General features: G+C 42.9%; 1 protein-coding gene across 2 annotated transcripts in view; it reads right to left on the reverse strand.

Moving 5' to 3' along the window:
* Positions 1 to 26,294, reverse strand: part of LOC117521670 (A disintegrin and metalloproteinase with thrombospondin motifs 7) — a 220,760-nt gene that overhangs the window by 176,571 nt on the left and 17,895 nt on the right. For both annotated transcript variants that reach the window (XM_034183002.1, XM_034183010.1), the window contains exon 2: positions 8,322 to 8,665. In XM_034183002.1, the coding sequence (XP_034038893.1) occupies positions 8,322 to 8,665 (344 nt within the window). The remainder of the gene's footprint in view (positions 1 to 8,321; positions 8,666 to 26,294) is intronic.

Here is a 26,294-nt window from a genome sequence, read left to right on the forward strand (position 1 = left end):
AAACAACCAGATCATTTCCAATGTGAAAGCTTTGTTGATCTGGGACCTCGTCTGACTTTCACAAAAAGGCAGAAGATGTGAACATCAGCACTTTTTCCGGCACATTCTACTGTTACAGGAGTTTTTTTTTTCATGGAAAGAAGCCAAGGGACGCGGCACAAAACCACCTCGGTGTTGGTCTCTCAGGATGGCTTTCAGACAGATTCCGGTTGCTTTTCTGTCGTGTGAATATCCGAGAAACTGAGCTTGAGCTAGACATGCCCCAACATGTCCTGTGAGGCTTCATCACGTTTCTTTGCGCCGAGTGGCTGCACCACGACGTGCCGAACTCCTCTGCACGTCTGTCTTAATGTGCCGAAAAAGTGCTGATGTCCACGTCTTTTCACAATTCCTGTGCTAGTCAGAGGACATACCGGATCAAGACAGCGTCCAGTTTAGAAATGAATGGCACATTCCACTGTTACAGGAGTTTTTGTCATGGAAAGAGGAACAAAGGCGGAGGAATTCTGCGCGTCGCGGCGGAGCTGCATGGCGAAAAGAAACGCCGTGATGAAGCCTCACAGGACATGTTGGGGCTTGTCCAGCTCAAGCTCAATTTCTCAGATATTCACACAACAGAAAAGCAACCGGAATCCGTCTGAAAGCCGTCCTGAGAGACAGGGCCGGCCCAAGCCTTTATGGGGCCTTAAGCAGAATTTCATTTGGGGCCCCCCTACCATCACCTCAGCACCAGATGCCTCATTATTCCATAGACTACACTGTTATATGTGTAACGTACCACAATCATTAGCATTATTTGTAGTTATCTTACATCATACAGGTGTCATTCTTGTTTTTAACCTTAAAGGGGTAGCAAACTCATAAATACGTTTTAATTAACTTCTACATACAGAGTGATGTATAAGTATGGCTCATTAATTTAACTATTTGAAAGTAACATCAGCAGGCAGGAGACTGCATTTATAGGAAACACTTAAATAGTTTAATTTCTTTCAGATGTGCAAAATGTTCAATATCCAAATACAAAATAGAATCAAATGACATTCACATTATCTTACCAAAAATAAAGTTGTAATCAAAATTAAATACAATACTTAAATAATCTCCAAAATGAACATAGAAATCCACAACATAACAGCAATGTTTGTGCATAGTAATACACAAACATTGACCTGGGGGCTGTTGCTTTAACTTTGGCCTGAAAACCTTTGAGAGCTGAGCTACTTTTCCTTTTGCACCAAATTAATCTGAGGAGTTGATCTGTCCTGCTGTTTAACTCTAAGTTTTTCTTCGTAAGGAAGACTATCAAATGGCTTCGTCAAAATCCGGTCCAACATTCAAATTGTCTGCCATTATGTGCAGCTTGCTACCTAGCTAGCTCGCTAGCTGGGACTGGCGCGAGGCTCGTGTGAAGTTTGTCCGCCTGTGAGCGCTTTGTGACGGTGGAGGAGCTCAGCAGCACCCGCTGCTCGGTAGGAACAGAAACTGAGATAGAAGACAGAAAGAGTGATAGAAGTCAGAAAGAGTGATAGAAGTCAGTCTGCAAACACAAGCAGCTACAAAAAAACACCAGAAATAGAAGCTCGATTTGTTGCTAATTGTTTTTAACAAAGAAAATGCCGTTAAGAGGATTAGGAAAGTCTCCGGTTCAACTCAGAACAGAATGAAAATTAAAAAATGTTCCCACGGATGTTTACACCAAAAGATCGCTGATTCGCTCATTTCACTGTCAATCAAAAAGGGATTCAGCCTCAGACAGATCATCCAATCATCATGCAGAAGCTGAGTGTCCGGGCCGGCCGAGGCCCGCCCACTGCCCCATAGACCCCCAGACACACTGAGCGTCCGATGGGCGGGACAAAGCCCAGCATTTATCCAATGACTCGTCTCATTTCGCTGCAGTCTTTGTGTCGCTCAGCGTCCACACTGTTTAAAGCGCTCAGAGTTCCGGCAAGATGGCGGCCCGGGCAGGCAACTTTATTTAAACTGTCGTGCACTAATCCCAGTTTTTCCAATTTAGACCACCTTTTTTGACCAACAAACAGGTTTCTGATCTTATTCATCACTTCTGAGACACTTCTGAGTTTCAAGTTTTTTTTTTTTTTTTTTTTTTCTCAACCAGTTAAAGTGCTTTTTGGAGAAGAAGAAGATGTCGCGGGAAAAAACCGAAGCCGCAGCTAAGATAGCGGCATCCAAAAGTTCCTCAGCGTCTGACCACGTGTACACAATGGATGTTTCACTGTCGTCAACTAAAAGGAAAACTCCACCGACACCCACCAAAGCTCCCACGCCGCCTAACAAGGTAGTTGTAGCTCAAAATGAAGATACTAACAACTCCATTGTAGAAGCCATTGACAAGTTGACAAGGAAAATTGACGGATTTGGAATACAGCTACGTGACAACATGATAATGGTGGCTAACATTTCCAAGCTAGTTGAAATGAATGCAGCTGATATAAAAGACTGTAAAACTAAACTAGCTGACCTGGAAAAAGAAATGCCTGCTATTGCCAAAGAAAATGTGGAGCTGAAAGAAAGAATACTGGAGCTAGAGCGCTACAAGCGTCGCTGGAACTTGAAAATCCAGGGCCTAAAAGAAAAGGAGGGAGAAGAGACACGCAAAGAAGTAATCGACATCTTGGGCAAGATCGCACCACAATGGGCATCATCACTGGACAGCGCTGTGGACACCACATATCGCCTGGGGAGAAGAGATGAGGGGAGACACCGTCAAATAATAATCCAATTCACCATGAGACATCACCGTGACGCCTTCTGGAAGCTGACCAAGAACTCCAGCGCGTGCAAGGAGTTGGGCATATACTTCAAGACTTCTGCAAACTAGACCAGGAAGCAAGAGCTGCAGCCTGGTCAAAAATGGAGCAAGCCAGAGCAGAGGGGAAGAACGTCTACTACCGAGGGCACGTCGGGTATATCAATGGAGTTCGGGTATTCCCTGGTTAATTATACAGCTATCCAAAACATCAATGCACTACTGGAAAGGGGGGGAATTAACAAATAAAATGTAATAAGGTATCTTAATAAAATACATAGATAATTTTCCTGTTAAAGTTGCACTTAATTAATTTTTCAAAGGCTATTTGCCTTAAGTTCAAATACGCAGATTTAAAACTATTAACCAAAACTAACCCTAACTATTGTTTACAAACCTGTTTGAAATGTTACTACTTGACTAAGTTTTTGGAGGTCTACTGTTTTTTTTTCCTAGTTTTGTTAAAGGGATTCAGTGTTTCAAGCTTACATACACTTCTACTTTTACGTGAGAATTTCGATTTTTATTTACTTTGTTCTATAATTTCATTTATGTCCACTTTTCCTTTTAATTTCAATTGTGTGTCTTTAAATACTAGGGGCTTAAGAGACCATGTCAAAAGAAAATCAATATTTCTGTTTTGTAAAAATGTCAAAACTGACTGTATTTTCTTGCAAGAAACACTCTGTTGAAGCAGATGAAAGTTTTTGGTCTAATCAGTGGGGAGAAAAAGTAATTCTTTGTCATGGTACCAACAAATCAGCTGGTGTAGCTTTTTTATTTAAGAACCTTCATAATAAAACAGAAACTCATAGGAAAGATGACCGGGGCCACTGGCTAATTTGTGTACTTAAAATGGAAAATGACTTTCTGATCCTCTGCAATATTTATGGCTATAACAATATTACTCAAAACAAACTACTTCTAGTGGAAATTACCAATCATCTTAAAAATCTATCACTCCAATACTCTACAAATAATATCATACTGGGTGGAGACTTTAATATGGTGTATGACGACTGGCTAGATAGGTCTCCTTCCAAATTCCAATCTTATCATATAAACTCAATTTTACAAAACCTTTGTTTAGATCTTAACGTAATAGACCCATGGAGGCTGGTTAATCCACTTGTTCAGTCCTTCTCATGGTTCAAACCTGATGGAACAGCTAAATCCCATATTGATTTTTGGCTAATTTCAAACAATTTTTTGCAAAAAACTGTAAATGCTGAATTTTCAGCCGCTCCTTTAACCGATCACTGTTTGATACTACTTAATATCACATCTCAAATGAAAAAACATCACAACAGAGGTTATTGGAAATTTAACTCATCATTGTTCACCAGTGAAAATTTTAATAACGAAATTATTGAACAAATTGGTCTTATTACATCGGATAAAAACAAATTCTTTTGCAGAAAAATGGGATTATTTTAAATTTAAAGTACGCCAAATCTCAATTAAACATAGTAAGCTGAAAGCACACCAAATGAAACAAAAAGAAATAGAAATTATTCAAGAGCTTAATCATATTTGTTCCAAAACTATTTTTAATAATGAGGACAAACAACGGAGAAGCATTTTACAATGTAATTTAGACGAGATATATACTAAAAAAGCGAAAGGTGCATATTTAAGATCCCAAGCCAAGTGGATAGAGGAGGGGGAGAAAAGTACAGCATATTTCTGTAGGCTGGAAAAAATAAGACAAGAAAGAAATGCAATTAATAGTTTACAAATTAACAATCAGTTATGCACAGATCCTCAAATAATATCCAAAGAGATCTTTACCTTTTACAGCAACCTATATTCCTCCTCATACTCAAAACCTAAGGCTGAGACATTCTACCAATCTATTCAACACTTTATTCCTAAAATTAATGAAAATCTTAAACAAATATGCAAAGCTAAAATTACTCCCGAAGAGTTAGATAAAGCATTAGGTGCTTTATCCAAGGACAAAGCCCCAGGTTGTGACGGATTAACCACTAACTTTTACAAATACTTCTGGGATCATATCAAAGCCCTTGTTTTTGGAATGCTTGTAGAAATTTTAGAAAAGGATTCTTTAACACATACTATGAAACAAGGGGTGATCACACTCATACCTAAACCCGGGAAACACCCAACTCTTCTGGATAATTTAAGACCTATAACTTTATTAAATAATGACTATAAGCTCTTAACCCACATTTTTGCAAACAGGTTAAAATCAGGCATATCCCAAATTATTTCTGACACTCAATCTGGTTTTTAAAAGGTCGCTCTATTCACAATAATACCCGCCTCATTTTGGACTTGATTGACTATAATTATCTAATTGAAAATGAAGGTTTTGTACTTTTCCTAGACTTCTATAAGGCCTTTGATATGATAGAGCATGAATTTATGTTTCTGGCTTTAGATCTCTTTGGATTTGGAAATAACTTTATTAATGTAATCAAATTACTCTATAAAGATACAAATAGCTCAGTATGTCTTCCTCATGGCACCTCACAACGATTTAAGATTAACAAAGGTATAAAACAAGGATGCCCAATCTCGCCTCTGTTGTTCACTGCAGCAGCAGAAATGCTTGCTATACAAATAAAAAATGCTAATTTTGGTAAAATTGCTGTACTAGGTAAAAAGCTTTCCATTAGCCAGTTAGCTGATGACACAACCATTTTTTTAAATAATCTAAACGATATACCTCAACTCCTCCAAATTATTGATCTTTTTTCAGAAGCCTCAGGATTAAAATAGAATTTAAACAAGTGTGAAATACTATCTCTAAAAGACTGTACTTTATCTAATGCATCTAACATCCCTATAAAATCCATAGTCAAATATTTAGGTATGTATATAACTAAAAATAAGACTGAACTTGAAAATCTTAATATTTGGGAGAAACTAAAAAAATGCAAAAGTCATTTAAATAATTGGTCACAGAGAGACTTATCCATTCTGGGAAGAATATTTATCACAAAAATGGAAAGTATCTCCAGACTGGTCTACCCGGCATATACACTAGGATTTCCTAAGTCAGCAATTAAATCTATTAATCAAATGAACTTTGACTTTATTTGGAGACGAAAAACTCATTATATAAGAAAAGGGAATTTAGTCAAACAGTTTGAAGAAGGGGGGTTACAAGATATAGATTTCGATAGCCTTAACGGTACTTTAAAAATAAATTGGCTCAGGTCTTTCTTGATTAATCAAAATAGCCTGTGGTTTCATATTCCAAATAAAATATTTTCCGAAATGGGATGAGTTAGCTTATTACTTAGAAGTGATTTTGACATTCGGAAATTACCCATAAACTTTCATCATTTCACCAGCAAGTTTTATTGTACTGGAGACTAATTTATAAACATAATTATAGCCCTCACATATAAAACTTCCAATTCCCCCAAAAGCTAAGGAAGTACACTTCAAAACTTTTTCAGATGTTTATACTTCAAAAGATTTTCTCAGACACCGATTTGCTTTTGACGATAACAGTTGTTCTTTTTGCGAACGGGAAATTGAGTCAACTGATCACTATGATTGTATATACGCAAAAGCTTTGTGGGATGACGTGAATTACTGGCTTTTTCCTAGAATCCCAAACTTAATTGATTTTTCAAAATATGACATCATATTTGGTATTTTAGGAAAAGAAAAGAAATTTGAGAGTGTTCTAAATGTAATAATTGTGTTGGGTAAATTCTTCATTCACAAGTGCTGTTTCCTGAAGACAAAACCATCCTTCTCCACTTTTCACAAGGAACTCTGCCTCTACTTCTCATCTGTGAAATTTATGAACAAAAATCAAGCCATGGAACTGCATTGTTTGTTTAACGAATTGAACTTATCAGAAAACCCCTAGTTTAAATTGTTTTTATTTGCCTTTTTATTTTACTTTCTTTATTATTTATATTTTTTTTGTAAAATTTAATTTATTTCTATATGTCCTTTACTTGTATACTGGTCATCTTTCAGTTCTGTTGCCTGTTGTGGCAATATTCAAATTGTTTCTTATTTGTGAAATGCCATTTATGTTGTATATATTCTTTCTCTTTTTTGTGTTATCAATTATTTTGTTCTTGAATTGTCAATAAAATTGGCTAAAAAAAAAAAAAAACTGTTTAAAGCGCTGTGAAGCTGTGGGTTTGAGTGAGAGAAAAGCCGCGTCGTTACCAGTGATAAGAAGCTGATTCTGAACAAAAGTTGAGCGCGTTGTAGCGCATATTTAGTCAATGACATGTACACACAACAGTATATATTTGATCACTTATTTTTTGACATTTTAGAGGAAGCTGAGCTTCCCCTGCAGTCTTAGAGCAATCGCCTCTGACTTTAAGACACCTAAAGCACTTTACACTAAACGAACGGAGCATTTCGCAAATAATGACAACAAAAATTGTAATATTGGACATGCAAACCTACCTTTGTCTTGTTGTTTTTTCTCGTCTTCCAACTTCTTTTTTCTTTTCTCCGCTCCAGAAGGATGATTTCTTTTCTGAGACATGACTTACACTCACTTCATTCCTCACGATTAATCATCGACCACCTGACCCAAGCGGTGCATCTAAATTTGCCCAACGGTGGCAGCAGCCAACAGGAGGCATCAATTAATCTAGTACTGGTATTTAGTCAAAATGAATTTATTTTTTTCGGGTGTAATACAATTTCGTTTAAATTATTCAATATTATTTTAATTTCATGTATATATTTACTTTTTTATCACAACGTCTCGGGGCCCCCTGGTGGCGTGGAGGCCCTAAGCGACCGCGTAGTTGGCGTATGCCTTGGGCCGGCTCTGCTGAGAGACGAACACCGAGGTGGTTTTGTGCCGCGTCAAGAGCGGCACGGTGGCGCGTCCCTCGGCTTCTTTTTCCATGAAAAAAAAAACAACTGTAACGGTGGAATGTGCCGGAAAAAGTGCTGATGCCCACATCTTCTGCCCTTTTGTGAAAGTCAGACGAGGTCCCGGATCAACAAAGCTTTCACGTTGGAAATGATTTGGTTGTTTGTGCGAGGTGTCAGCCTGTCCATCAGCGCTGGGAGCGCGCTGCGCTCTCAGCAGTTGTGGGCCATCCTTAAAGGGGCAGTAACACTCCTTAATCTGTTTAATCCCCAGAAAATCGTCCCTGAAAGCCATATTAATTTTTTGAACAGTGTCCACCTGGAGGTCTCTCACAGTTTCTGGAAAAAAATTGATGCAGCAAAGATCCAAATCATTCAGACATTTATTCGCAATAAAAAATAGAAGAGAGGGGTGGACCACACCTCACTCAAAGCGTGCTCACAGGCGAATGAAGCAATCGACAGGCATGATGAAACTCACGCATGCGCACAAGGGTTCAAGCTTGTCTGACACAATCACACGTGATTCAAATCCATATGGTTTTAAAAAAAAATAAAAAGGTCGGATACTTTTCTAACAGACCTTGTATATATATATATATAGTAGTTGAAAATACAAAATGCATGTTTTTGCTACAGAAATAATTGCAATTATGTGATATTAGTAGATAAACCAGTTCATATGAGACCCATCCTGGAGGACTTGTCCACTCACCAGTCCATGACAGGTACTTATGGCGGCAGTCCCTCTTACCGCGGCCTCGTTCCACACTTCACCTAAGAAATAGCACCGGGACGATCTGGCGGGCTGGATGTTGGCTCCGGCCAAGCCACCGTGCCTCCTCTCTGTCAGGAAACCCGGTGCCAGCAGGTTTGGGTTGAGGGTGAGGTTGAAGTGTAAACTGTGGCCGCCGTGCCACCACCGGTAGAAAACTCGCTCTGACGCTGACTCCTCTGACGCCATCCGACGGACGCGACTGGCGCGGTAAGACAGGATGTTGGAGAGGAAGCGACCTTTGGCATCCACTCTGATGGGATGGACCACTTCATACTGACTGTCTGTCAGAGACATGTGAGGGAAAAGACGCAAAACGACTCATTATTAATTAACTACAAATACACAAACAAGAAATGGGAAAAATCTAAACAAACCCACGTTGATGCCTGAGCAGCACCACAATAATGTACCGTTTCTGCTGAAGGACCTCAGCCAGGCCACCAGATACAGACTACCAGGCCCAGACTACCAGATCCACACTACCAGACCCATACCATCAGATCCAAGCAACCAGACCCACACCACAGGATCCAGACTACCACAGCCAGACTACCACATCCAGACCATCAGATACAGACCACCAGATCCAGACTACCAGATCCAGACCATCAGATCCAAACAACCAGATCCTGAATACAAGCCCCAGACCATCAGATCAAGACCATCAGATCCAGAAGACCAGGTCCAGATCATCAGATACAGACCACCAGATCCAGACCATGAGATCAAGACCATCAGATCCAGGCAACAAGGCCCACACCACCAGATCCAGACTACCAGGGCCAGACAACCACATCCAGACCATCAGACCCAGACTTCCAGGTCCAGACCATCAGATCAAGACTACCAGGCCCAGACCATCAGATCTAGACCATCAGATCCAGGCAACCACATCCACACCACCAGATCCAGTGCACGAGGAACCAGAGAAGAGATTCACATCTGGTGCGATGTTTTATTTTTTGTACTATGTGCAGTTTTAAAAAGTTCAACTGACTCATCTGAGCTGACATTAATGTTGGTAACCATAGCAACCAGGTAAGGTCTGTCTTACCCACATGCACCCAATGCAGCAGCCGTATGAAAAACACTTTTTGCCTTTTTGTGATACAGGACATAGTATTGAATGATCGAGATCAGTTGTAAACACTGTAAAATATCAAGTTTCCAAAAGGGCCTCATAAAACCAGAAACTGATCAGCATCGAGTCCTGGCAGCTGCAGTGATTCAGTTAATGTGGAAAAATCAGCACATCTCCAGAAGGACAGAACTTCACACTGACAAGCCGTCTGCCTCCTACATATCCAGCCCGTACCCTCCTGGACTTTGAGCCCCACCAGGCTGGCCCAAGCAGAGGGTCACCCCTTTGAGTCTGGTCTGCTTGAGATTTTTTCCTCAGAGGGAATTTTTTTGTTACCACTGCTGCTCTGGGGGTTAGTAAGGTTAGACCTTACTTGTGTGAAGTGACTTGAGGCAACTCCGTTGTGATTTGGCGCTATATAAATGAAAATAAATTGAAAATTGAAATTGAAAAATTGAATTGAAACCTCAAGTTTGTTCCAGCTTTCACTGAATTAAATATTCGTTCCATTGAAAAAATATACAAACATTCATTGTTTGTTTTATATAACAGCTAAAATAGATCCTTGTCATTTGTTATGTTATTAATTTATAAACAACAGAAAAGGGACTTACATTTTGGTGTTCTACTGCTGCTAAAGTCCAAATTGTGCACTGACTTCAGACTTCCATAAAAAAAAAAAGAAAACTTTGTGTAGTTCCTCAGTCCAGCCTAAAATCAGCTTTTCATTTGAACAGCTCTTGATGCATCCAGACGGGCTTATAGTAGAGTGAATTTTGTGTGTGTGTGTGTGTGTGTGTGTGTGTGTGTGTGTGTGTTACAAAAATTAGCAGCGTCAGTTAGCTCATTCAAATAATCATGTCATTGTCCCCCGCGCACGCACGCACGCACACACACACACGCAACCGGGTCAGCATGCATGTGTACTACTAAAAAAAGACTGTGTACGTTCTCAGTGCAGCAAAAAAAAAAAAAAAAAAGACATCAGAAATGAGTCCAGCTTTTCATTATTTCTTCCTGCTAACAGCCTCCAGACAGCACAGTGGATTTGTTTTGTGTGTGTGTGTGTGTGTGTGTGTGTCTTACAAGCAGCGTCAGTTAGCTCAGTCAAATTATGTCTCGGGAGAGTCGTTGTCCCCTGTGCACGTGCACACATGCAGCTTGGTCGGCCCTTGTGTGTTTGTGTGTGTGTACTACCAAAAAAAGACTGTGTACATCTTAAGTGCAGTGAAAAAAATCATGTCAGAAATGAGTCCAGATTTTCATTGCAACTTCCTGCCAACAGTCTCCAGACAGCACAGTGGATTTGCTTTGTGTGTGCAGGAGGATATGTGTGCGCATGTGTGTGCAGAGTGCAATGGTACCAAATGTATGGAACCAAATTTGCACTCTAAATGCAATACAACACAAATGGGATGAATTAATCCATGTCATGTGACATACGAAGCACCAATCAAATGACAAGGATCCACTCAGCTGTTACAGAAACAGTTTTATTGCCAGTTTTCTTTAAACAAGTCAGGAAATGGAAACATGAACATTTCCAAGCCACTGAATATGTCTTGGACTTTGTTTGCATCAGTTATGAAGAAATACAAAATTTTCCTTCACCAAAACATCAAATCTGGGCTTTCATCTCAATTGTACTTTCTGTCAAATTGTAGCTGAACTAATTAATTTATATCAAGTTGTAGAGATTTGCTTTCAGTTTGAGTTTAAGAAAGATAACTTTTGAATTTTTTATTTGTATTTGAAATGGCATAAACAAATTAAAATGTGTGAAATAAATTACCAAGGACTTTAATAATGTAATATTGTCACCAGAACAAGCAAAAGTCATGGCAATAAGGAACATCGAGGAGCTGGACAAATATGAACAATAGTGTTTCTTAAAGCGAGGATCTGGACAAATATGACCAATAAGGTATGAGGACACAAACACATCACAACACCATGACACAGACCAGAGGAACCTATTCATCTACTACCTATTCATCTACATCTGGAGACAAGAAGGATATAACTCAAAGGATTGCTGATCATGGAAAAGTAGAACTGAGAACATTTAAATACACAGACCACAATGTACTGGACTTGGAGCACGATATAGACCCGGACAATAATTTCTTCTCAGATATCAATGACAGTTGTTGCTATTATACAGATGAACAGTTTAATCGGATCATTAAAACGGATAACAAATGATCAATAATCCATTTCAACAGCAGAAGTCTATATGCAAACTTTAACAACATTAAATAATATTTAAGTCAGTTTAAAAAAATATTTTACATAATTGCTATATCAGAAACATGGATCAATGAAGATAAAGGAATGGATTTTGAACTGGATGGATATGAATTTAACTGTGTAAACAGAAAAAATAAGAGTGGAGGAGGAGTGGCTGTGTATGTGGATAAGAACATGGATTATAAAATAGTAGACAATATGACAACTGTGATTGATAACTTATCAGAATGTATAACTATTGAAATATGTGAAGAAAAAAGCAAAAATGTATTAGTCAGCTGTATATATAGAGCACCAGGATCTAGTATTGAAACATTCACTGACTGTATGGGAAAAATGTTCTCAAAAACTAATCAAAAAACTGTGTTCATTTGTGGTGACTTAAATATTGATCTGCTCAATCCAAATAAGCATAAAATAACAGATGAATTTATCAGTATAATGTACAGTATGAGTTTATATCCAAAAATCACCAGGCCAAGCAGAATTACATCCCATAGTGCCACCTTAATTGATAATATATTCAGCAATGATATTGAGAATAACACTGTGAGTGGATTATTAATCAATGACATTAGTGATCATCTACCAGTTTTCATCGTTTATAATAGAAACCATCGGCGGAATCAGCCAGAGGAGAAAATAAAATACAGGCGAGTGCGGACAGAGGAAAACATGAACACACTAAAGAAGGATTTACAGGAGCAAAACTGGGAAAAGGTATACAGTGAAAGTGATGTTGATAGTGCATATGAAACTTTTTTACAAATATTTACATCATTATATGATAAAAATTGTCCAATTAAACAAGACTACAGAAAACAAAAAATCCAAGCTCGACCATGGATGACGAAAGGGTTACGAAATGCATGTAATAAGAAAAATACACTGTATAGAGAATTCATAAAACTAAAGACTAAAGAGGCAGAAAATAGATATAAGAAATACAAAAATAGATTAACTAATATTATACAGGTATGTAGGAAGGAATATTATAGTAACATATTATATAATAACAAAAACAATATTAAAGGAATATGGGATATATTAAATAGCATTATCAAAAATGGTAATAAAAAACAGAGTTACCCTCAGTATTTCATTGATAATAATGTCAAGAAGGAAAATAAGGATGAGGTAGTCAACGGTTTTAATAATTTTTTTGTAAATATTGGACCAAGCTTGGCAGAAAAAATTCCCGATTCCCAACCTGAGGATTGGGATAATAATCTCATAGAAAGAAATCCCTGTTCAATGTTCCTCACAGCAGTGGATGGAAATGAAATTATAGACATTGTGAATAATTGTAAATATAAAACATCTACCGATTTAAATGAAATTGATATGGTGGTGGTAAAACAGGTCATTGAATGGATTGAAGAACCATTACCATACATCTGTAACTTATCATTTCAAACCGGTAAATTTCCCAATCAAATGAAAATAGCTAAGGTTGTGCCGCTGTATAAGACTGGGGATAGACACCACTTCACAAATTATAGACCTGTTTCTTTGCTTCCACAATTTTCCAAATTATTAGAAATGTTATTCAATAATAGATTAGACAAATTCATAAATAAACATAAATTACTTACTGATAGTCAATATGGATTCAGAGCACATAGTTCAACATCACTTGCATTAATAGAATCAGTTGAGGAGATTACAAACGCCATAGACCACAAATTACATTCAGTTGGAATATTTATAGACCTTAAAAAGGCTTTTGATACAATTAATCATGACATATTAATCAATAAACTTGAACAGTATGGGATTAGGGGGTTGGTGTTGCACTGGGTGAGAAGCTACTTAAGTAACAGAAAACAGTTTGTGAAGTTGGGGGAATATACATCATCATGCTTGGACAATGCTTGTGGCGTCCCACAGGGGTCAGTATTGGGTCCAAAACTGTTTCTAATTTATATAAATGATATTGTCAATGTTTCCAAAATATTAAAATTAGTATTATTTGCAGATGACACAAGCATTTTTGTTCAGGGGGGGATTTGCAGGAGTTACTGAGGAAGATCAGTATAGAAATGGGAAAATTGAAAATATGGTTTGACAGAAACAAATTATCATTAAACTTAAGTAAAACAAAATACATGTTATTTGGCTATTGTAATACAGACATACAGGTTCAGTTACAAGTCGAGGGGGTAGATATTGAAAGGGTACATGAAAATAAGTTTCTGGGGGTGATAATAGATGATAAGATAAACTGGAAGACTCATATAAAACATATACAAAGTAAACTGTCAAGAAGCATTTCAGTTCTAAACAAAGCAAAACATATTCTGGACCACAACTCACTCCGCATTCTTTACTGCTCACTGGTTTTACCATATTTACAGTACTGTGCAGAGGTATGGGGTAATACTTATAAAGGTACAACACAATCACTATCAGTAATGCAGAAAAGAGCTATAAGAATTATTCATAATACTGGCTATAGAGATCATACAAATCCACTATTTTTACAATCCAAATTCTTAAAATTCACAGACTTGGTTCATTTTCAAACAGTATAAATCGTGTATAAAGCAATAAACAATTTACTTCCAGCAAATATTAAAAATATGTTTTTTAACAGATCAGGGGATTGCAGTCTGAGGGGGAAATTTAATTTAAAGCATCAGTGGGCACGAACAACATTAAAATGTTTCTGTATTTCTGTCTGTGGGGTGAGGATGTGGAACAGATTGGGAGTGGGGCTCAAGCAATGTCCAAGCATGAACCAGTTCAAACAGCGGTACAAAAATATGTTTTTTTCTGGGTATAGGGAGGAGGAAGGGTAATGAGGGTTAGGGTGTTTTTGTTGTTTGCTTCGGCTTGTAAATATATAGTATTTTGTATGTAAGTAGGTATGTGTAGGTGTATATTTATGTTTGTGTATATATATGTGTATGTATATGTGTGTATGTATATATGTATGTGTATGTGTATATATATATATATTGATATCGGTTTAGGTGTGTAGGAATCTATGTGTATATGTGGCAAAGGGTATTACTGGTTGTGGGGAAGAAGGGGTAGGGATAAATAAGCTGATGCTTCACCCTTCCCCTTTTCGGACATGTTGGGTACACAGTAGGAACTTTTTTGTTGTTGTCTTTACTGATCTATCTTGTAATTGTTGTTGTATCAAATGTTCGAAATAAACAGTTTTCATTCATTCATTCATTCATTGTTATTCCAGATGTTAACACCTTTACCAGAAACACAATGACTTTTTTCAGTCGTTTGAATCCTTAATTTATCAAAAAATAAGATTCCTCTCAAACTGTAACTGGAGTCCTTAAGTTTAAACAGATCCTGGACTTGTTGTGGCAACAGTTTATTTTTAACTTTATACATTTTTTATACATACTTTATACATTATTTGTATTGTGATGTCATCAACCAAGTCCAACAATTTTACAATGTGTAAACAGGCAAACAATGGATTTGTTGGCTTGCAATATGATTTGTTACAGAATGTTTATAGCTTTCTTTTGCAACAAAAATATTGGATTAGTGTTAGTTTTATATATATTTCCCCAAACCCAGTGGTGGTCACAGTTCTGCTAATCTGCTAAATGCTAATTATCGAAGATAATTGTTGGGAAAGTGTAGGAACACGGACCCACAACAGGGGGCGCAAATGAATGGACAATGGAGTAAGTCAAACAACAACGCTTTACTGTTGTGAATGTGCACAACGAATACAACCAATCACAGAAATGGACTACAGTCAATTTACAAAAGTGTCGTGTGGGCAGGCTCGAAGATAGGAGACGCCTCTCCAAGGTAAGACCGGTACCACACGGCTTCCTCCGCCACAGGACCCCGGGTATACTGGAGCCGCCAAGTCCCGAACTCCCAGGTGGCCACTGCCTCCGCGTGTCGGACCTGGTACTGCTGGCGAGGAACAAAAACACAATTAAAGGTGGGCGCGTTTGCACCCAGTAATCCACACGGCAGGAAAGCTACCTCCACCTCTCGTTGGAAAAAGGGTCTGTTATCACTCACAAAAGTCACAAAAGGTTACTGTCAAGCAGTCAGCTGAGAATATTACCTTCCAGGTAGAACGATATCTCGGCAATGAGGTGGAGATGCCGTCCTGCTGATATACCCCACTGATGATTGCCGTCAGCTGTCTCAGGTGATGGGGTGACAGCTGTCACCGAGGCTGCTCCCGTGAGGCGGCGGCGCCCTCTGGTGCCTGGAGCCCGCACTCCAGGCAGGGCGCCCTCTGGTGGTGGTGGGCCAGCAGTACCTCCTCTTCAGCGGCCCACACAACAATAATGTTTTCATTATCAGATTAGCTTTTCAGATAATTTTAAAAACTATCATTGGACCAATTATCTTCCGATAAGTTTTGGCCCGATAATTTTTTGACCGCTAACATTTTTGCAAACGTTTTTTGTAGTAGATGTGCAGTTCTATCCTCCACAACCAGAGAAGAACTGATTCCAGAATAAACTGCTCTATCCTCTGCAGACAAAGGAGAACTGGTCATAGAAAAGAAAAAAAATAATAATTTCTTTTGACTCCATACTAATATGTTGGTAATATCACCCAAGTCATCCAGAGGCATACAGTTTTAACTTATGGTTAGAATTTTAATCAAACTACCGGACAAGTTATTTAAATAAACGTTACGTCTGAAGTTTTATAAAGTGAAAATATCAGATATATTTTAGTTTTAAAGTAATGCACTAATTTTGAAGGTTTTAGTGTGGACATATTGGCCTCTCTTCATTGGCTTCCTGTTAATTCTAGAATAGAATTTAAAATTCTTCTTCTTACTTATAAGGTTTTGAATAATCAGGTCCCATCTTATCTTAGGGACCTCATAGTACCATATCACCCCAATAGAGCGCTTCGCTCTCAGACTGCAGGCTTACTTGTAGTTCCTAGGGTTTGTAAGAGTAGAATGGGAGGCAGAGCCTTCAGCTTTCAGGCTCCTCTCCTGCGGAACCAGCTCCCAATTCAGATCAGGGAGACAGACACCCTTTCTACTTTTAAGATTAGGCTTAAAACTTTCCTTTTTGCTAAAGCTTATAGTTAGGGCTGGATCAGGTGGCCCTGAACCATCCCTTAGTTATGCTGCTATAGACGTAGACTGCTGGGGGGTTCCCATCATGCACTGTTTCTTTCTCTTTTTGCTCTGTATGCACCACTCTGCATTTAATCATTAGTGATCGATCTCTGCTCCCCTTCACAGCATGTCTTTTTCCTGGTTCTCTTCCTCAGCCCCAACCAGTCCCAGCAGAAGACTGCCCCTCCCTGAGCCTGGTTCTGCTGGAGGTTTCTTCCTGTTAAAAGGGAGTTTTTCCTTCCCACTGTAGCCAAGTGCTTGCTCACAGGGGGTCGTTTTGACCGTTGGGGTTTTACATAATTATTGTATGGCCTTGCCTTACAATATAAAGCGCCTTGGGGCAACTGTTTGTTGTGATTTGGCGCTATATAAAAAAAAAAATTGATTGATTGATTGATTGACATGGTGTGCATTATGGGTAAAAGTTCACGAAAGGAGAAATGAATTTGAGATGCTATGATCAGGCTCCACACAGACAACAGCATTAAACTCTTTGTATATTGTGCCTAAAACTCTCGTGAATATATTCTCTGGGTTTATAGACGTTGTTATTGTGTTTGTTTTATGTAAACATGCCAGAAGAAGCTCAGGTTGCTTTTCCAAAAGCCGAAAAGTCTGTTAAATTGTGATTAAGGCCGTGTGATATAACTGGCATCAAAATGCATAGAACACTGCCATCTACTGGAGACCGGTTATATCACAGTGTTGTCTACCGCAGGATTTTAAAATTATCTGTAGGTTTCCAAAACCTGACAGACCACACACGTGGAGATAAAAACAAATCATAGATCGGACAGGTTTAGTTGTACAGTGTGCGTGTGTGTGTACAGTGTGCGTCAAACCCTAACCCTAACCCACGCGGTAAAAACAACACACATGAACAGATTTCACACACGAACATTCCCAGGTCAGACACCTCGCTTTCTAATTGGCTGCATGTCACATTTAGCTCCTCACGTCCTTCTTAACACACCACATGGCAGGAATATCTGATAAGATTATATTTAGCGTCATCACGATTGTCGGGGGGCGTCCTTAAGATTGTCGTAAGGGAAAGATCGGGTCCGATTTCGGCCTAATTATCTTGTCAGGTGAACCAGGCTTGATGTTATGACGCTTCACGGAGCGATTGATTGATCTAACACCGCACCGAGCCGCTAACCGATCGGATGTTATGACGCCTCACGGAGCGACTGATTGATGCGTTATGACACCGCACCAAGCCGCTAACCGATCGGATGTTATGTCGCATCACGGAGTGACTGATTGATGCGTTATAACACTGCACAGAGCCGCTAACCGATCGGATGTTATGACGCCTCACGGAACGACTGATTGATGCGTTATGACACCGCACCGAGCCACTAACCGATCGGATGATATGACGCCTCACGGAGCGACTGATTGATCTGTTATGACACCGCACCGAGCCGCTAACCGATCGGATGTTATGACGCCTCATGCGACTGATTGATCTGTTATGACACCGCACCGAGCCGCTAACCGATTGGATGTTATGACGCCTCACGCGACTGATTGATGCGTTATGACACCGCACCGAGCCGCTAACCGATCGGATGTTATGACGCCTCACGGAACGACTGATTGATGCGTTATGACACCGCACCGAGCCACTAACCGATCGGATGATATGACGCCTCACGGAGCGACTGATTGATCTGTTATGACACCGCACCGAGCCGCTAACCGATCGGATGTTATGACGCCTCATGCGACTGATTGATCTGTTATGACACCGCACCGAGCCGCTAACCGATCGGATGTTATGACGCCTCACGCGACTGATTGATGCGTTATGACACCGCACCGAGCCGCTAACCGATCGGATGTTATGACGCCTCACGCGACTGATTGATGCGTTATGACACTGCACCGAGCCACTATCCGATCGGATGTTATGACGCCTCACGCGACTGATTGATGCGTTATGACACCGCACCGAGCCGCTAACCGATCGGATGTTATGACGCCTCACGGAGCGACTGACTGATCTGTTATAACACCGCACCGAGCCGCTAACCGATCGGATGTTATGACGCCTCACGCGACTGATTGATGCGTTATGACACCATACCGAGCCCCTAACCGATCGGATGTTATGACGCCTCACGGAGCGACTGATTGATCTGTTATAACACCGCACCGAGCCGCTAACCGATTGGATGTTATGACGCCTCACGGAGCGACTGATTGATCTGTTATAACACCGCACCGCTAACCAATTGGATGTTATGACGCCTCACGGAGCGACTGATTGATGCGTTATGACACCGCACCGAGCCGCTAACTGATCGGATGATATGACGCCTCACGGAGCGACTGATTGATCTGTTATGACACCGCACCGAGCCGCTAACCAATCGGATGTTATGATGCCTCACGGAGCGACTGATTGATCTGTTATGACACCGCACCGAGCCGCTAACCGATCGGATGTTATGACGCCACACGCGACTGATTGATGCGTTATGACACCGCACCAAGCCACTAACTGATGGGATGTTATGACGCCTCACGGAGCGACTGATTGATCTGTTATAACACCGCACCGAGCCGCTAACCGATCGGATGTTATGTCGCATCACGGAGTGACTGATTGATGCGTTATAACACCGCACAGAGCCGCTAACCGATCGGATGTTATGACGCTTCATGGAGCGACTGATTGATCTGTTATAACACTGCACCGAGCCGCTAACCGATCGGATGTTATGACACCTCACGGAGCGACTGATTGATGCGTTATGACACCGCACCGAGCCACTAACCGATCGGATGATATGACGCCTCACGGAGCGACTGATTGATCTGTTATGACACCGCACTGAGCCACTAACCGATCGGATGTTATGACGCCTCACGCGACTGATTGATCTGTTATGACACCGCACCGAGCCGCTAACCGATCGGATGTTATGACGCCTCACGCGACTGATTGATGCGTTATGACACCACACCGAGCCGCTAACCGATCGGATGTTATGTCGCCTCACGGAGCGACTGATTGATGCGTTATGACACCGCACCGAGCCGCTAACCGATCGGATGTTATGTCGCATCACGGAGTGACTGATTGATGCGTTATAACACCGCACAGAGCCGCTAACCGATCGGATGTTATGACGCTTCATGGAGCGACTGATTGATCTGTTATAACACTGCACCGAGCCGCTAACCGATCGGATGTTATGACACCTCACGGAGCGACTGATTGATGCGTTATGACACCGCACCGAGCCACTAACCGATCGGATGATATGACGCCTCACGGAGCGACTGATTGATCTGTTATGACACCGCACTGAGCCACTAACCGATCGGATGTTATGACGCCTCACGCGACTGATTGATCTGTTATGACACCGCACCGAGCCGCTAACCGATCGGATGTTATGACGCCTCACGGAACGACTGATTGATGCGTTATGACACCGCACCGAGCCACTAACCGATCGGATGATATGACGCCTCACGGAGCGACTGATTGATCTGTTATGACACCGCACCGAGCCGCTAACCGATCGGATGTTATGACGCCTCACGCGACTGATTGATGCGTTATGACACCATACCGAGCCCCTAACCGATCGGATGTTATGACGCCTCACGGAGCGACTGATTGATCTGTTATAACACCGCACCGAGCCGCTAACCGATTGGATGTTATGACGCCTCACGGAGCGACTGATTGATCTGTTATAACACCGCACCGCTAACCGATTGGATGTTATGACGCCTCACGGAGCGACTGATTGATGCGTTATGACACCGCACCGAGCCGCTAACCGATCGGATGATATGACGCCTCACGGAGCGACTGATTGATCTGTTATGACACCGCACCGAGCCGCTAACCAATCGGATGTTATGATGCCTCACGGAGCGACTGATTGATCTGTTATGACACCGCACCGAGCCGCTAACCGATCGGATGTTATGACGCCACACGCGACTGATTGATGCGTTATGACACCGCACCAAGCCACTAACTGATGGGATGTTATGACGCCTCACGGAGCGACTGATTGATCTGTTATGACACCGCACCGAGCCGCTAACCGATCGGATGTTATGACGCCTCACGCGACTGATTGATGCGTTATGACACCGCACCGAGCCGCTAACCGATCGGATGTTATGTCGCATCACGGAGTGACTGATTGATGCGTTATAACACCGCACAGAGCCGCTAACCGATCGGATGTTATGACGCTTCATGGAGCGACTGATTGATCTGTTATAACACTGCACCGAGCCGCTAACCGATCGGATGTTATGACACCTCACGGAGCGACTGATTGATGCTGTTATGAAACCGCACCGAGCCACTAACCGATCGGATGATATGACGCCTCACGGAGCGACTGATTGATCTGTTATGACACGCACTGAGCCACTAACCGATCGGATGTTATGACGCCTCACGAGCGACTGATTGATCTGTTATGACACCGCACCGAGCCGCTAACCGATCGGATGTTATGACGCCTCACGCGACTGATTGATGCTGTTATGACACCACACCGAGCCGCTAACCGATCGGATGATATGACGCCTCACGGAGCGACTGATTGATGCGTTATGACACCGCACCGAGCCGCTAACCGATCGGATGATATGACGCCTCACGGAGCGACTGATTGATGTGTTATGACACCGCACCGAGCCGCTAACCGATCGGATGTTATGACGCCTCACGGAGCGACTGATTGATCTGTTATGACACCGCACCGAGCCGCTAACCGATCGGATGTTATGACGCCTCACGGAGCGACTGATTGATGCGTTATGACACCGCACCGAGCCACTAACCGATCGGATGTTATGACGCCTCACGGAGCGACTGATTGATGCGTTATAACACCGCACCGAGCCGCTAACCGATCGGATGTTATGACGCCTCACGGAGCGACTGATTGATGCGTTATGACACCGCACCGAGCCGCTAACCGATCGGATGTTATGACGCCACACGCGACTGATTGATGCGTTATGACACCGCACCGAGCCACTAACTGATCGGATGTTATGACGCCTCACGGAGCGACTGATTGATCTGTTATAACACCGCACCGAGCCGCTAACCGATCGGATGTTATGACGCCACACGCGACTGATTGATGCGTTATGACACCGCACCGAGCCGCTAACTGATCGGATGTTATGACGCCTCACGGAGCGACTGATTGATCTGTTATAACACCGCACCGAGCCGCTAACCGATCGGATGTTATGACGCCTCATGCGACTGATTGATGCGTTATGACACCGCACCGAGCCGCTAACCGATCGGATGTTATGTCGCATCACGGAGTGACTGATTAATGCGTTATAACACCGCACAGAGCCGCTAACCGATCGGATGTTATGACGCTTCATGGAGCGACTGATTGATCTGTTATAACACCGCACCGAGCCGCTAACCGATTGGATGTTATGACGCCTCACGGAGCGACTGATTGATCTGTTATAACACCGCACCGCTAACCGATTGGATGTTATGACGCCTCACGGAGCGACTGATTGATGCGTTATGACACCGCACCGAGCCGCTAACCGATCGGATGATATGACGCCTCACGGAGCGACTGATTGATCTGTTATGACACCGCACCGAGCCGCTAACCAATCGGATGTTATGATGCCACACGGAGCGACTGATTGATCTGTTATGACACCGCACCGAGCCGCTAACCGATCGGATGTTATGACGCCACACGCGACTGATTGATGCGTTATGACACCGCACCAAGCCACTAACTGATGGGATGTTATGACGCCTCACGGAGCGACTGATTGATCTGTTATAACACCGCACCGAGCCGCTAACCGATCGGATGTTATGACGCCTCACGCGACTGATTGATGCGTTATGACACCGCACCGAGCCGCTAACCGATCGGATGTTATGTCGCATCACGGAGTGACTGATTGATGCGTTATAACACCGCACAGAGCCGCTAACCGATCGGATGTTATGACGCTTCATGGAGCGACTGATTGATCTGTTATAACACTGCACCGAGCCGCTAACCGATCGGATGTTATGACACCTCACGGAGCGACTGATTGATGCGTTATGACACCGCACCGAGCCACTAACCGATCGGATGATATGACGCCTCACGGAGCGACTGATTGATCTGTTATGACACCGCACTGAGCCACTAACCGATCGGATGTTATGACGCCTCACGCGACTGATTGATCTGTTATGACACCGCACCGAGCCGCTAACCGATCGGATGTTATGACGCCTCACGCGACTGATTGATGCGTTATGACACCACACCGAGCCGCTAACCGATCGGATGATATGACGCCTCACGGAGCGACTGATTGATGCGTTATGACACCGCACCGAGCCGCTAACCGATCGGATGATATGACGCCTCACGGAGCGACTGATTGATGTGTTATGACACCGCACCGAGCCGCTAACCGATCGGATGATATGACGCCTCACGGAGCGACTGATTGATCTGTTATGACACCGCACCGAGCCGCTAACCGATCGGATGTTATGACGCCTCACGGAGCGACTGATTGATGCGTTATGACACCGCACCGAGCCACTAACCGATCGGATGTTATGACGCCTCACGGAGTGACTGATTGATGCGTTATAACACCGCACCGAGCCGCTAACCGATCGGATGTTATGACGCCTCACGGAGCGACTGATTGATGCGTTATGACACCGCACCGAGCCGCTAACCGATCGGATGTTATGACGCCACACGCGACTGATTGATGCGTTATGACACCGCACCGAGCCACTAACTGATCGGATGTTATGACGCCTCACGGAGCGACTGATTGATCTGTTATAACACCGCACCGAGCCGCTAACCGATCGGATGTTATGACGCCACACGCGACTGATTGATGCGTTATGACACCGCACCGAGCCGCTAACTGATCGGATGTTATGACGCCTCACGGAGCGACTGATTGATCTGTTATAACACCGCACCGAGCCGCTAACCGATCGGATGTTATGACGCCTCATGCGACTGATTGATGCGTTATGACACCGCACCGAGCCGCTAACCGATCGGATGTTATGTCGCATCACGGAGTGACTGATTGATGCGTTATAACACCGCACAGAGCCGCTAACCGATCGGATGTTATGACGCTTCATGGAGCGACTGATTGATCTGTTATAACACTGCACCGAGCCGCTAACCGATCGGATGTTATGACACCTCACGGAGCGACTGATTGATGCGTTATGACACCGCACCGAGCCACTAACCGATCGGATGATATGACGCCTCACGGAGCGACTGATTGATCTGTTATGACACCGCACCGAGCCACTAACCGATCGGATGTTATGACGCCTCACGCGACTGATTGATCTGTTATGACACCGCACCGAGCCGCTAACCGATCGGATGTTATGACGCCTCACGCGACTGATTGATGCGTTATGACACCGCACCGAGCCGCTAACCGATCGGATGTTATGACGCCTCACGGAGCGACTGACTGATCTGTTATAACACCGCACCGAGCCGCTAACCGATCGGATGTTATGACGCCTCACGCGACTGATTGATGCGTTATGACACCGCACCGAGCCGCTAACCGATCGGATGATATGACGCCTCACGGAGCGACTGATTGATGCGTTATGACACCGCACCGAGCCGCTAACCGATCGGATGATATGACGCCTCACGGAGCGACTGATTGATGTGTTATGACACCGCACCGAGCCGCTAACCGATCGGATGATATGACGCCTCACGGAGCGACTGATTGATCTGTTATGACACCGCACCGAGCCGCTAACCGATCGGATGTTATGACGCCTCACGGAGCGACTGATTGATGCGTTATGACACCGCACCGAGCCACTAACCGATCGGATGTTATGACGCCTCACGGAGTGACTGATTGATGCGTTATAACACCGCACCGAGCCGCTAACCGATCGGATGTTATGACGCCTCACGGAGCGACTGATTGATGCGTTATGACACCGCACCGAGCCACTAACCGATCGGATGTTATGATGCCTCACGGAGCGACTGACTGATCTGTTATAACACCGCACCGAGCCGCTAACCGATCGGATGTTATGACGCCTCACGCGACTGATTGATGCGTTATGACACCGCACCGAGCCACTAACCGATCGGATGTTATGACGCCTCACGGAGCGACTGATTGATCTGTTATAACACCGCACCGAGCCGCTAACCGATTGGATGTTATGACGCCTCACGGAGCGACTGATTGATCTGTTATAACACCGCACGGAGCCGCTGGAGGTTTCTTCCTGTTAAAAGGGAGTTTTTCCTTCCCACTGTAGCCAAGTGCTTGCTCACAGGGGGTCGTTTTGACCGTTGGGGTTTTACATAATTATTGTATGGCCTTGCCTTACAATATAAAGCGCCTTGGGGCAACTGTTTGTTGTGATTTGGCGCTATATAAAAAAAAAAATTGATTGATTGATTGATTGACATGGTGTGCATTATGGGTAAAAGTTCACGAAAGGAGAAATGAATTTGAGATGCTATGATCAGGCTCCACACAGACAACAGCATTAAACTCTTTGTATATTGTGCCTAAAACTCTCGTGAATATATTCTCTGGGTTTATAGACGTTGTTATTGTGTTTGTTTTATGTAAACATGCCAGAAGAAGCTCAGGTTGCTTTTCCAAAAGCCGAAAAGTCTGTTAAATTGTGATTAAGGCCGTGTGATATAACTGGCATCAAAATGCATAGAACACTGCCATCTACTGGAGACCGGTTATATCACAGTGTTGTCTACCGCAGGATTTTAAAATTATCTGTAGGTTTCCAAAACCTGACAGACCACACACGTGGAGATAAAAACAAATCATAGATCGGACAGGTATAGTTGTACAGTGTGCGTGTGTGTGTACAGTGTGCGTCAAACCCTAACCCTAACCCACGCGGTAAAAACAACACACATGAACAGATTTCACACACGAACATTCCCAGGTCAGACACCTCGCTTTCTAATTGGCTGCATGTCACATTTAGCTCCTCACGTCCTTCTTAACACACCACATGGCAGGAATATCTGATAAGATTATATTTAGCGTCATCACGATTGTCGGGGGGCGTCCTTAAGATTGTCGTAAGGGAAAGATCGGGTCCGATTTCGGCCTAATTATCTTGTCAGGTGAACCAGGCTTGATGTTATGACGCTTCACGGAGCGATTGATTGATCTAACACCGCACCGAGCCGCTAACCGATCGGATGTTATGACGCCTCACGGAGTGACTGATTGATGCGTTATAACACTGCACAGAGCCGCTAACCGATCGGATGTTATGACGCCTCACGGAACGACTGATTGATGCGTTATGACACCGCACCGAGCCACTAACCGATCGGATGATATGACGCCTCACGGAGCGACTGATTGATCTGTCATGACACCGCACCGAGCCACTAACCAATCGGATGTTATGACGCCTCACGCG

Source organism: Thalassophryne amazonica, chromosome 2 (assembly GCF_902500255.1).
Source record: "Thalassophryne amazonica chromosome 2, fThaAma1.1, whole genome shotgun sequence".
Lineage (NCBI taxonomy): Eukaryota > Metazoa > Chordata > Actinopteri > Batrachoidiformes > Batrachoididae > Thalassophryne > Thalassophryne amazonica.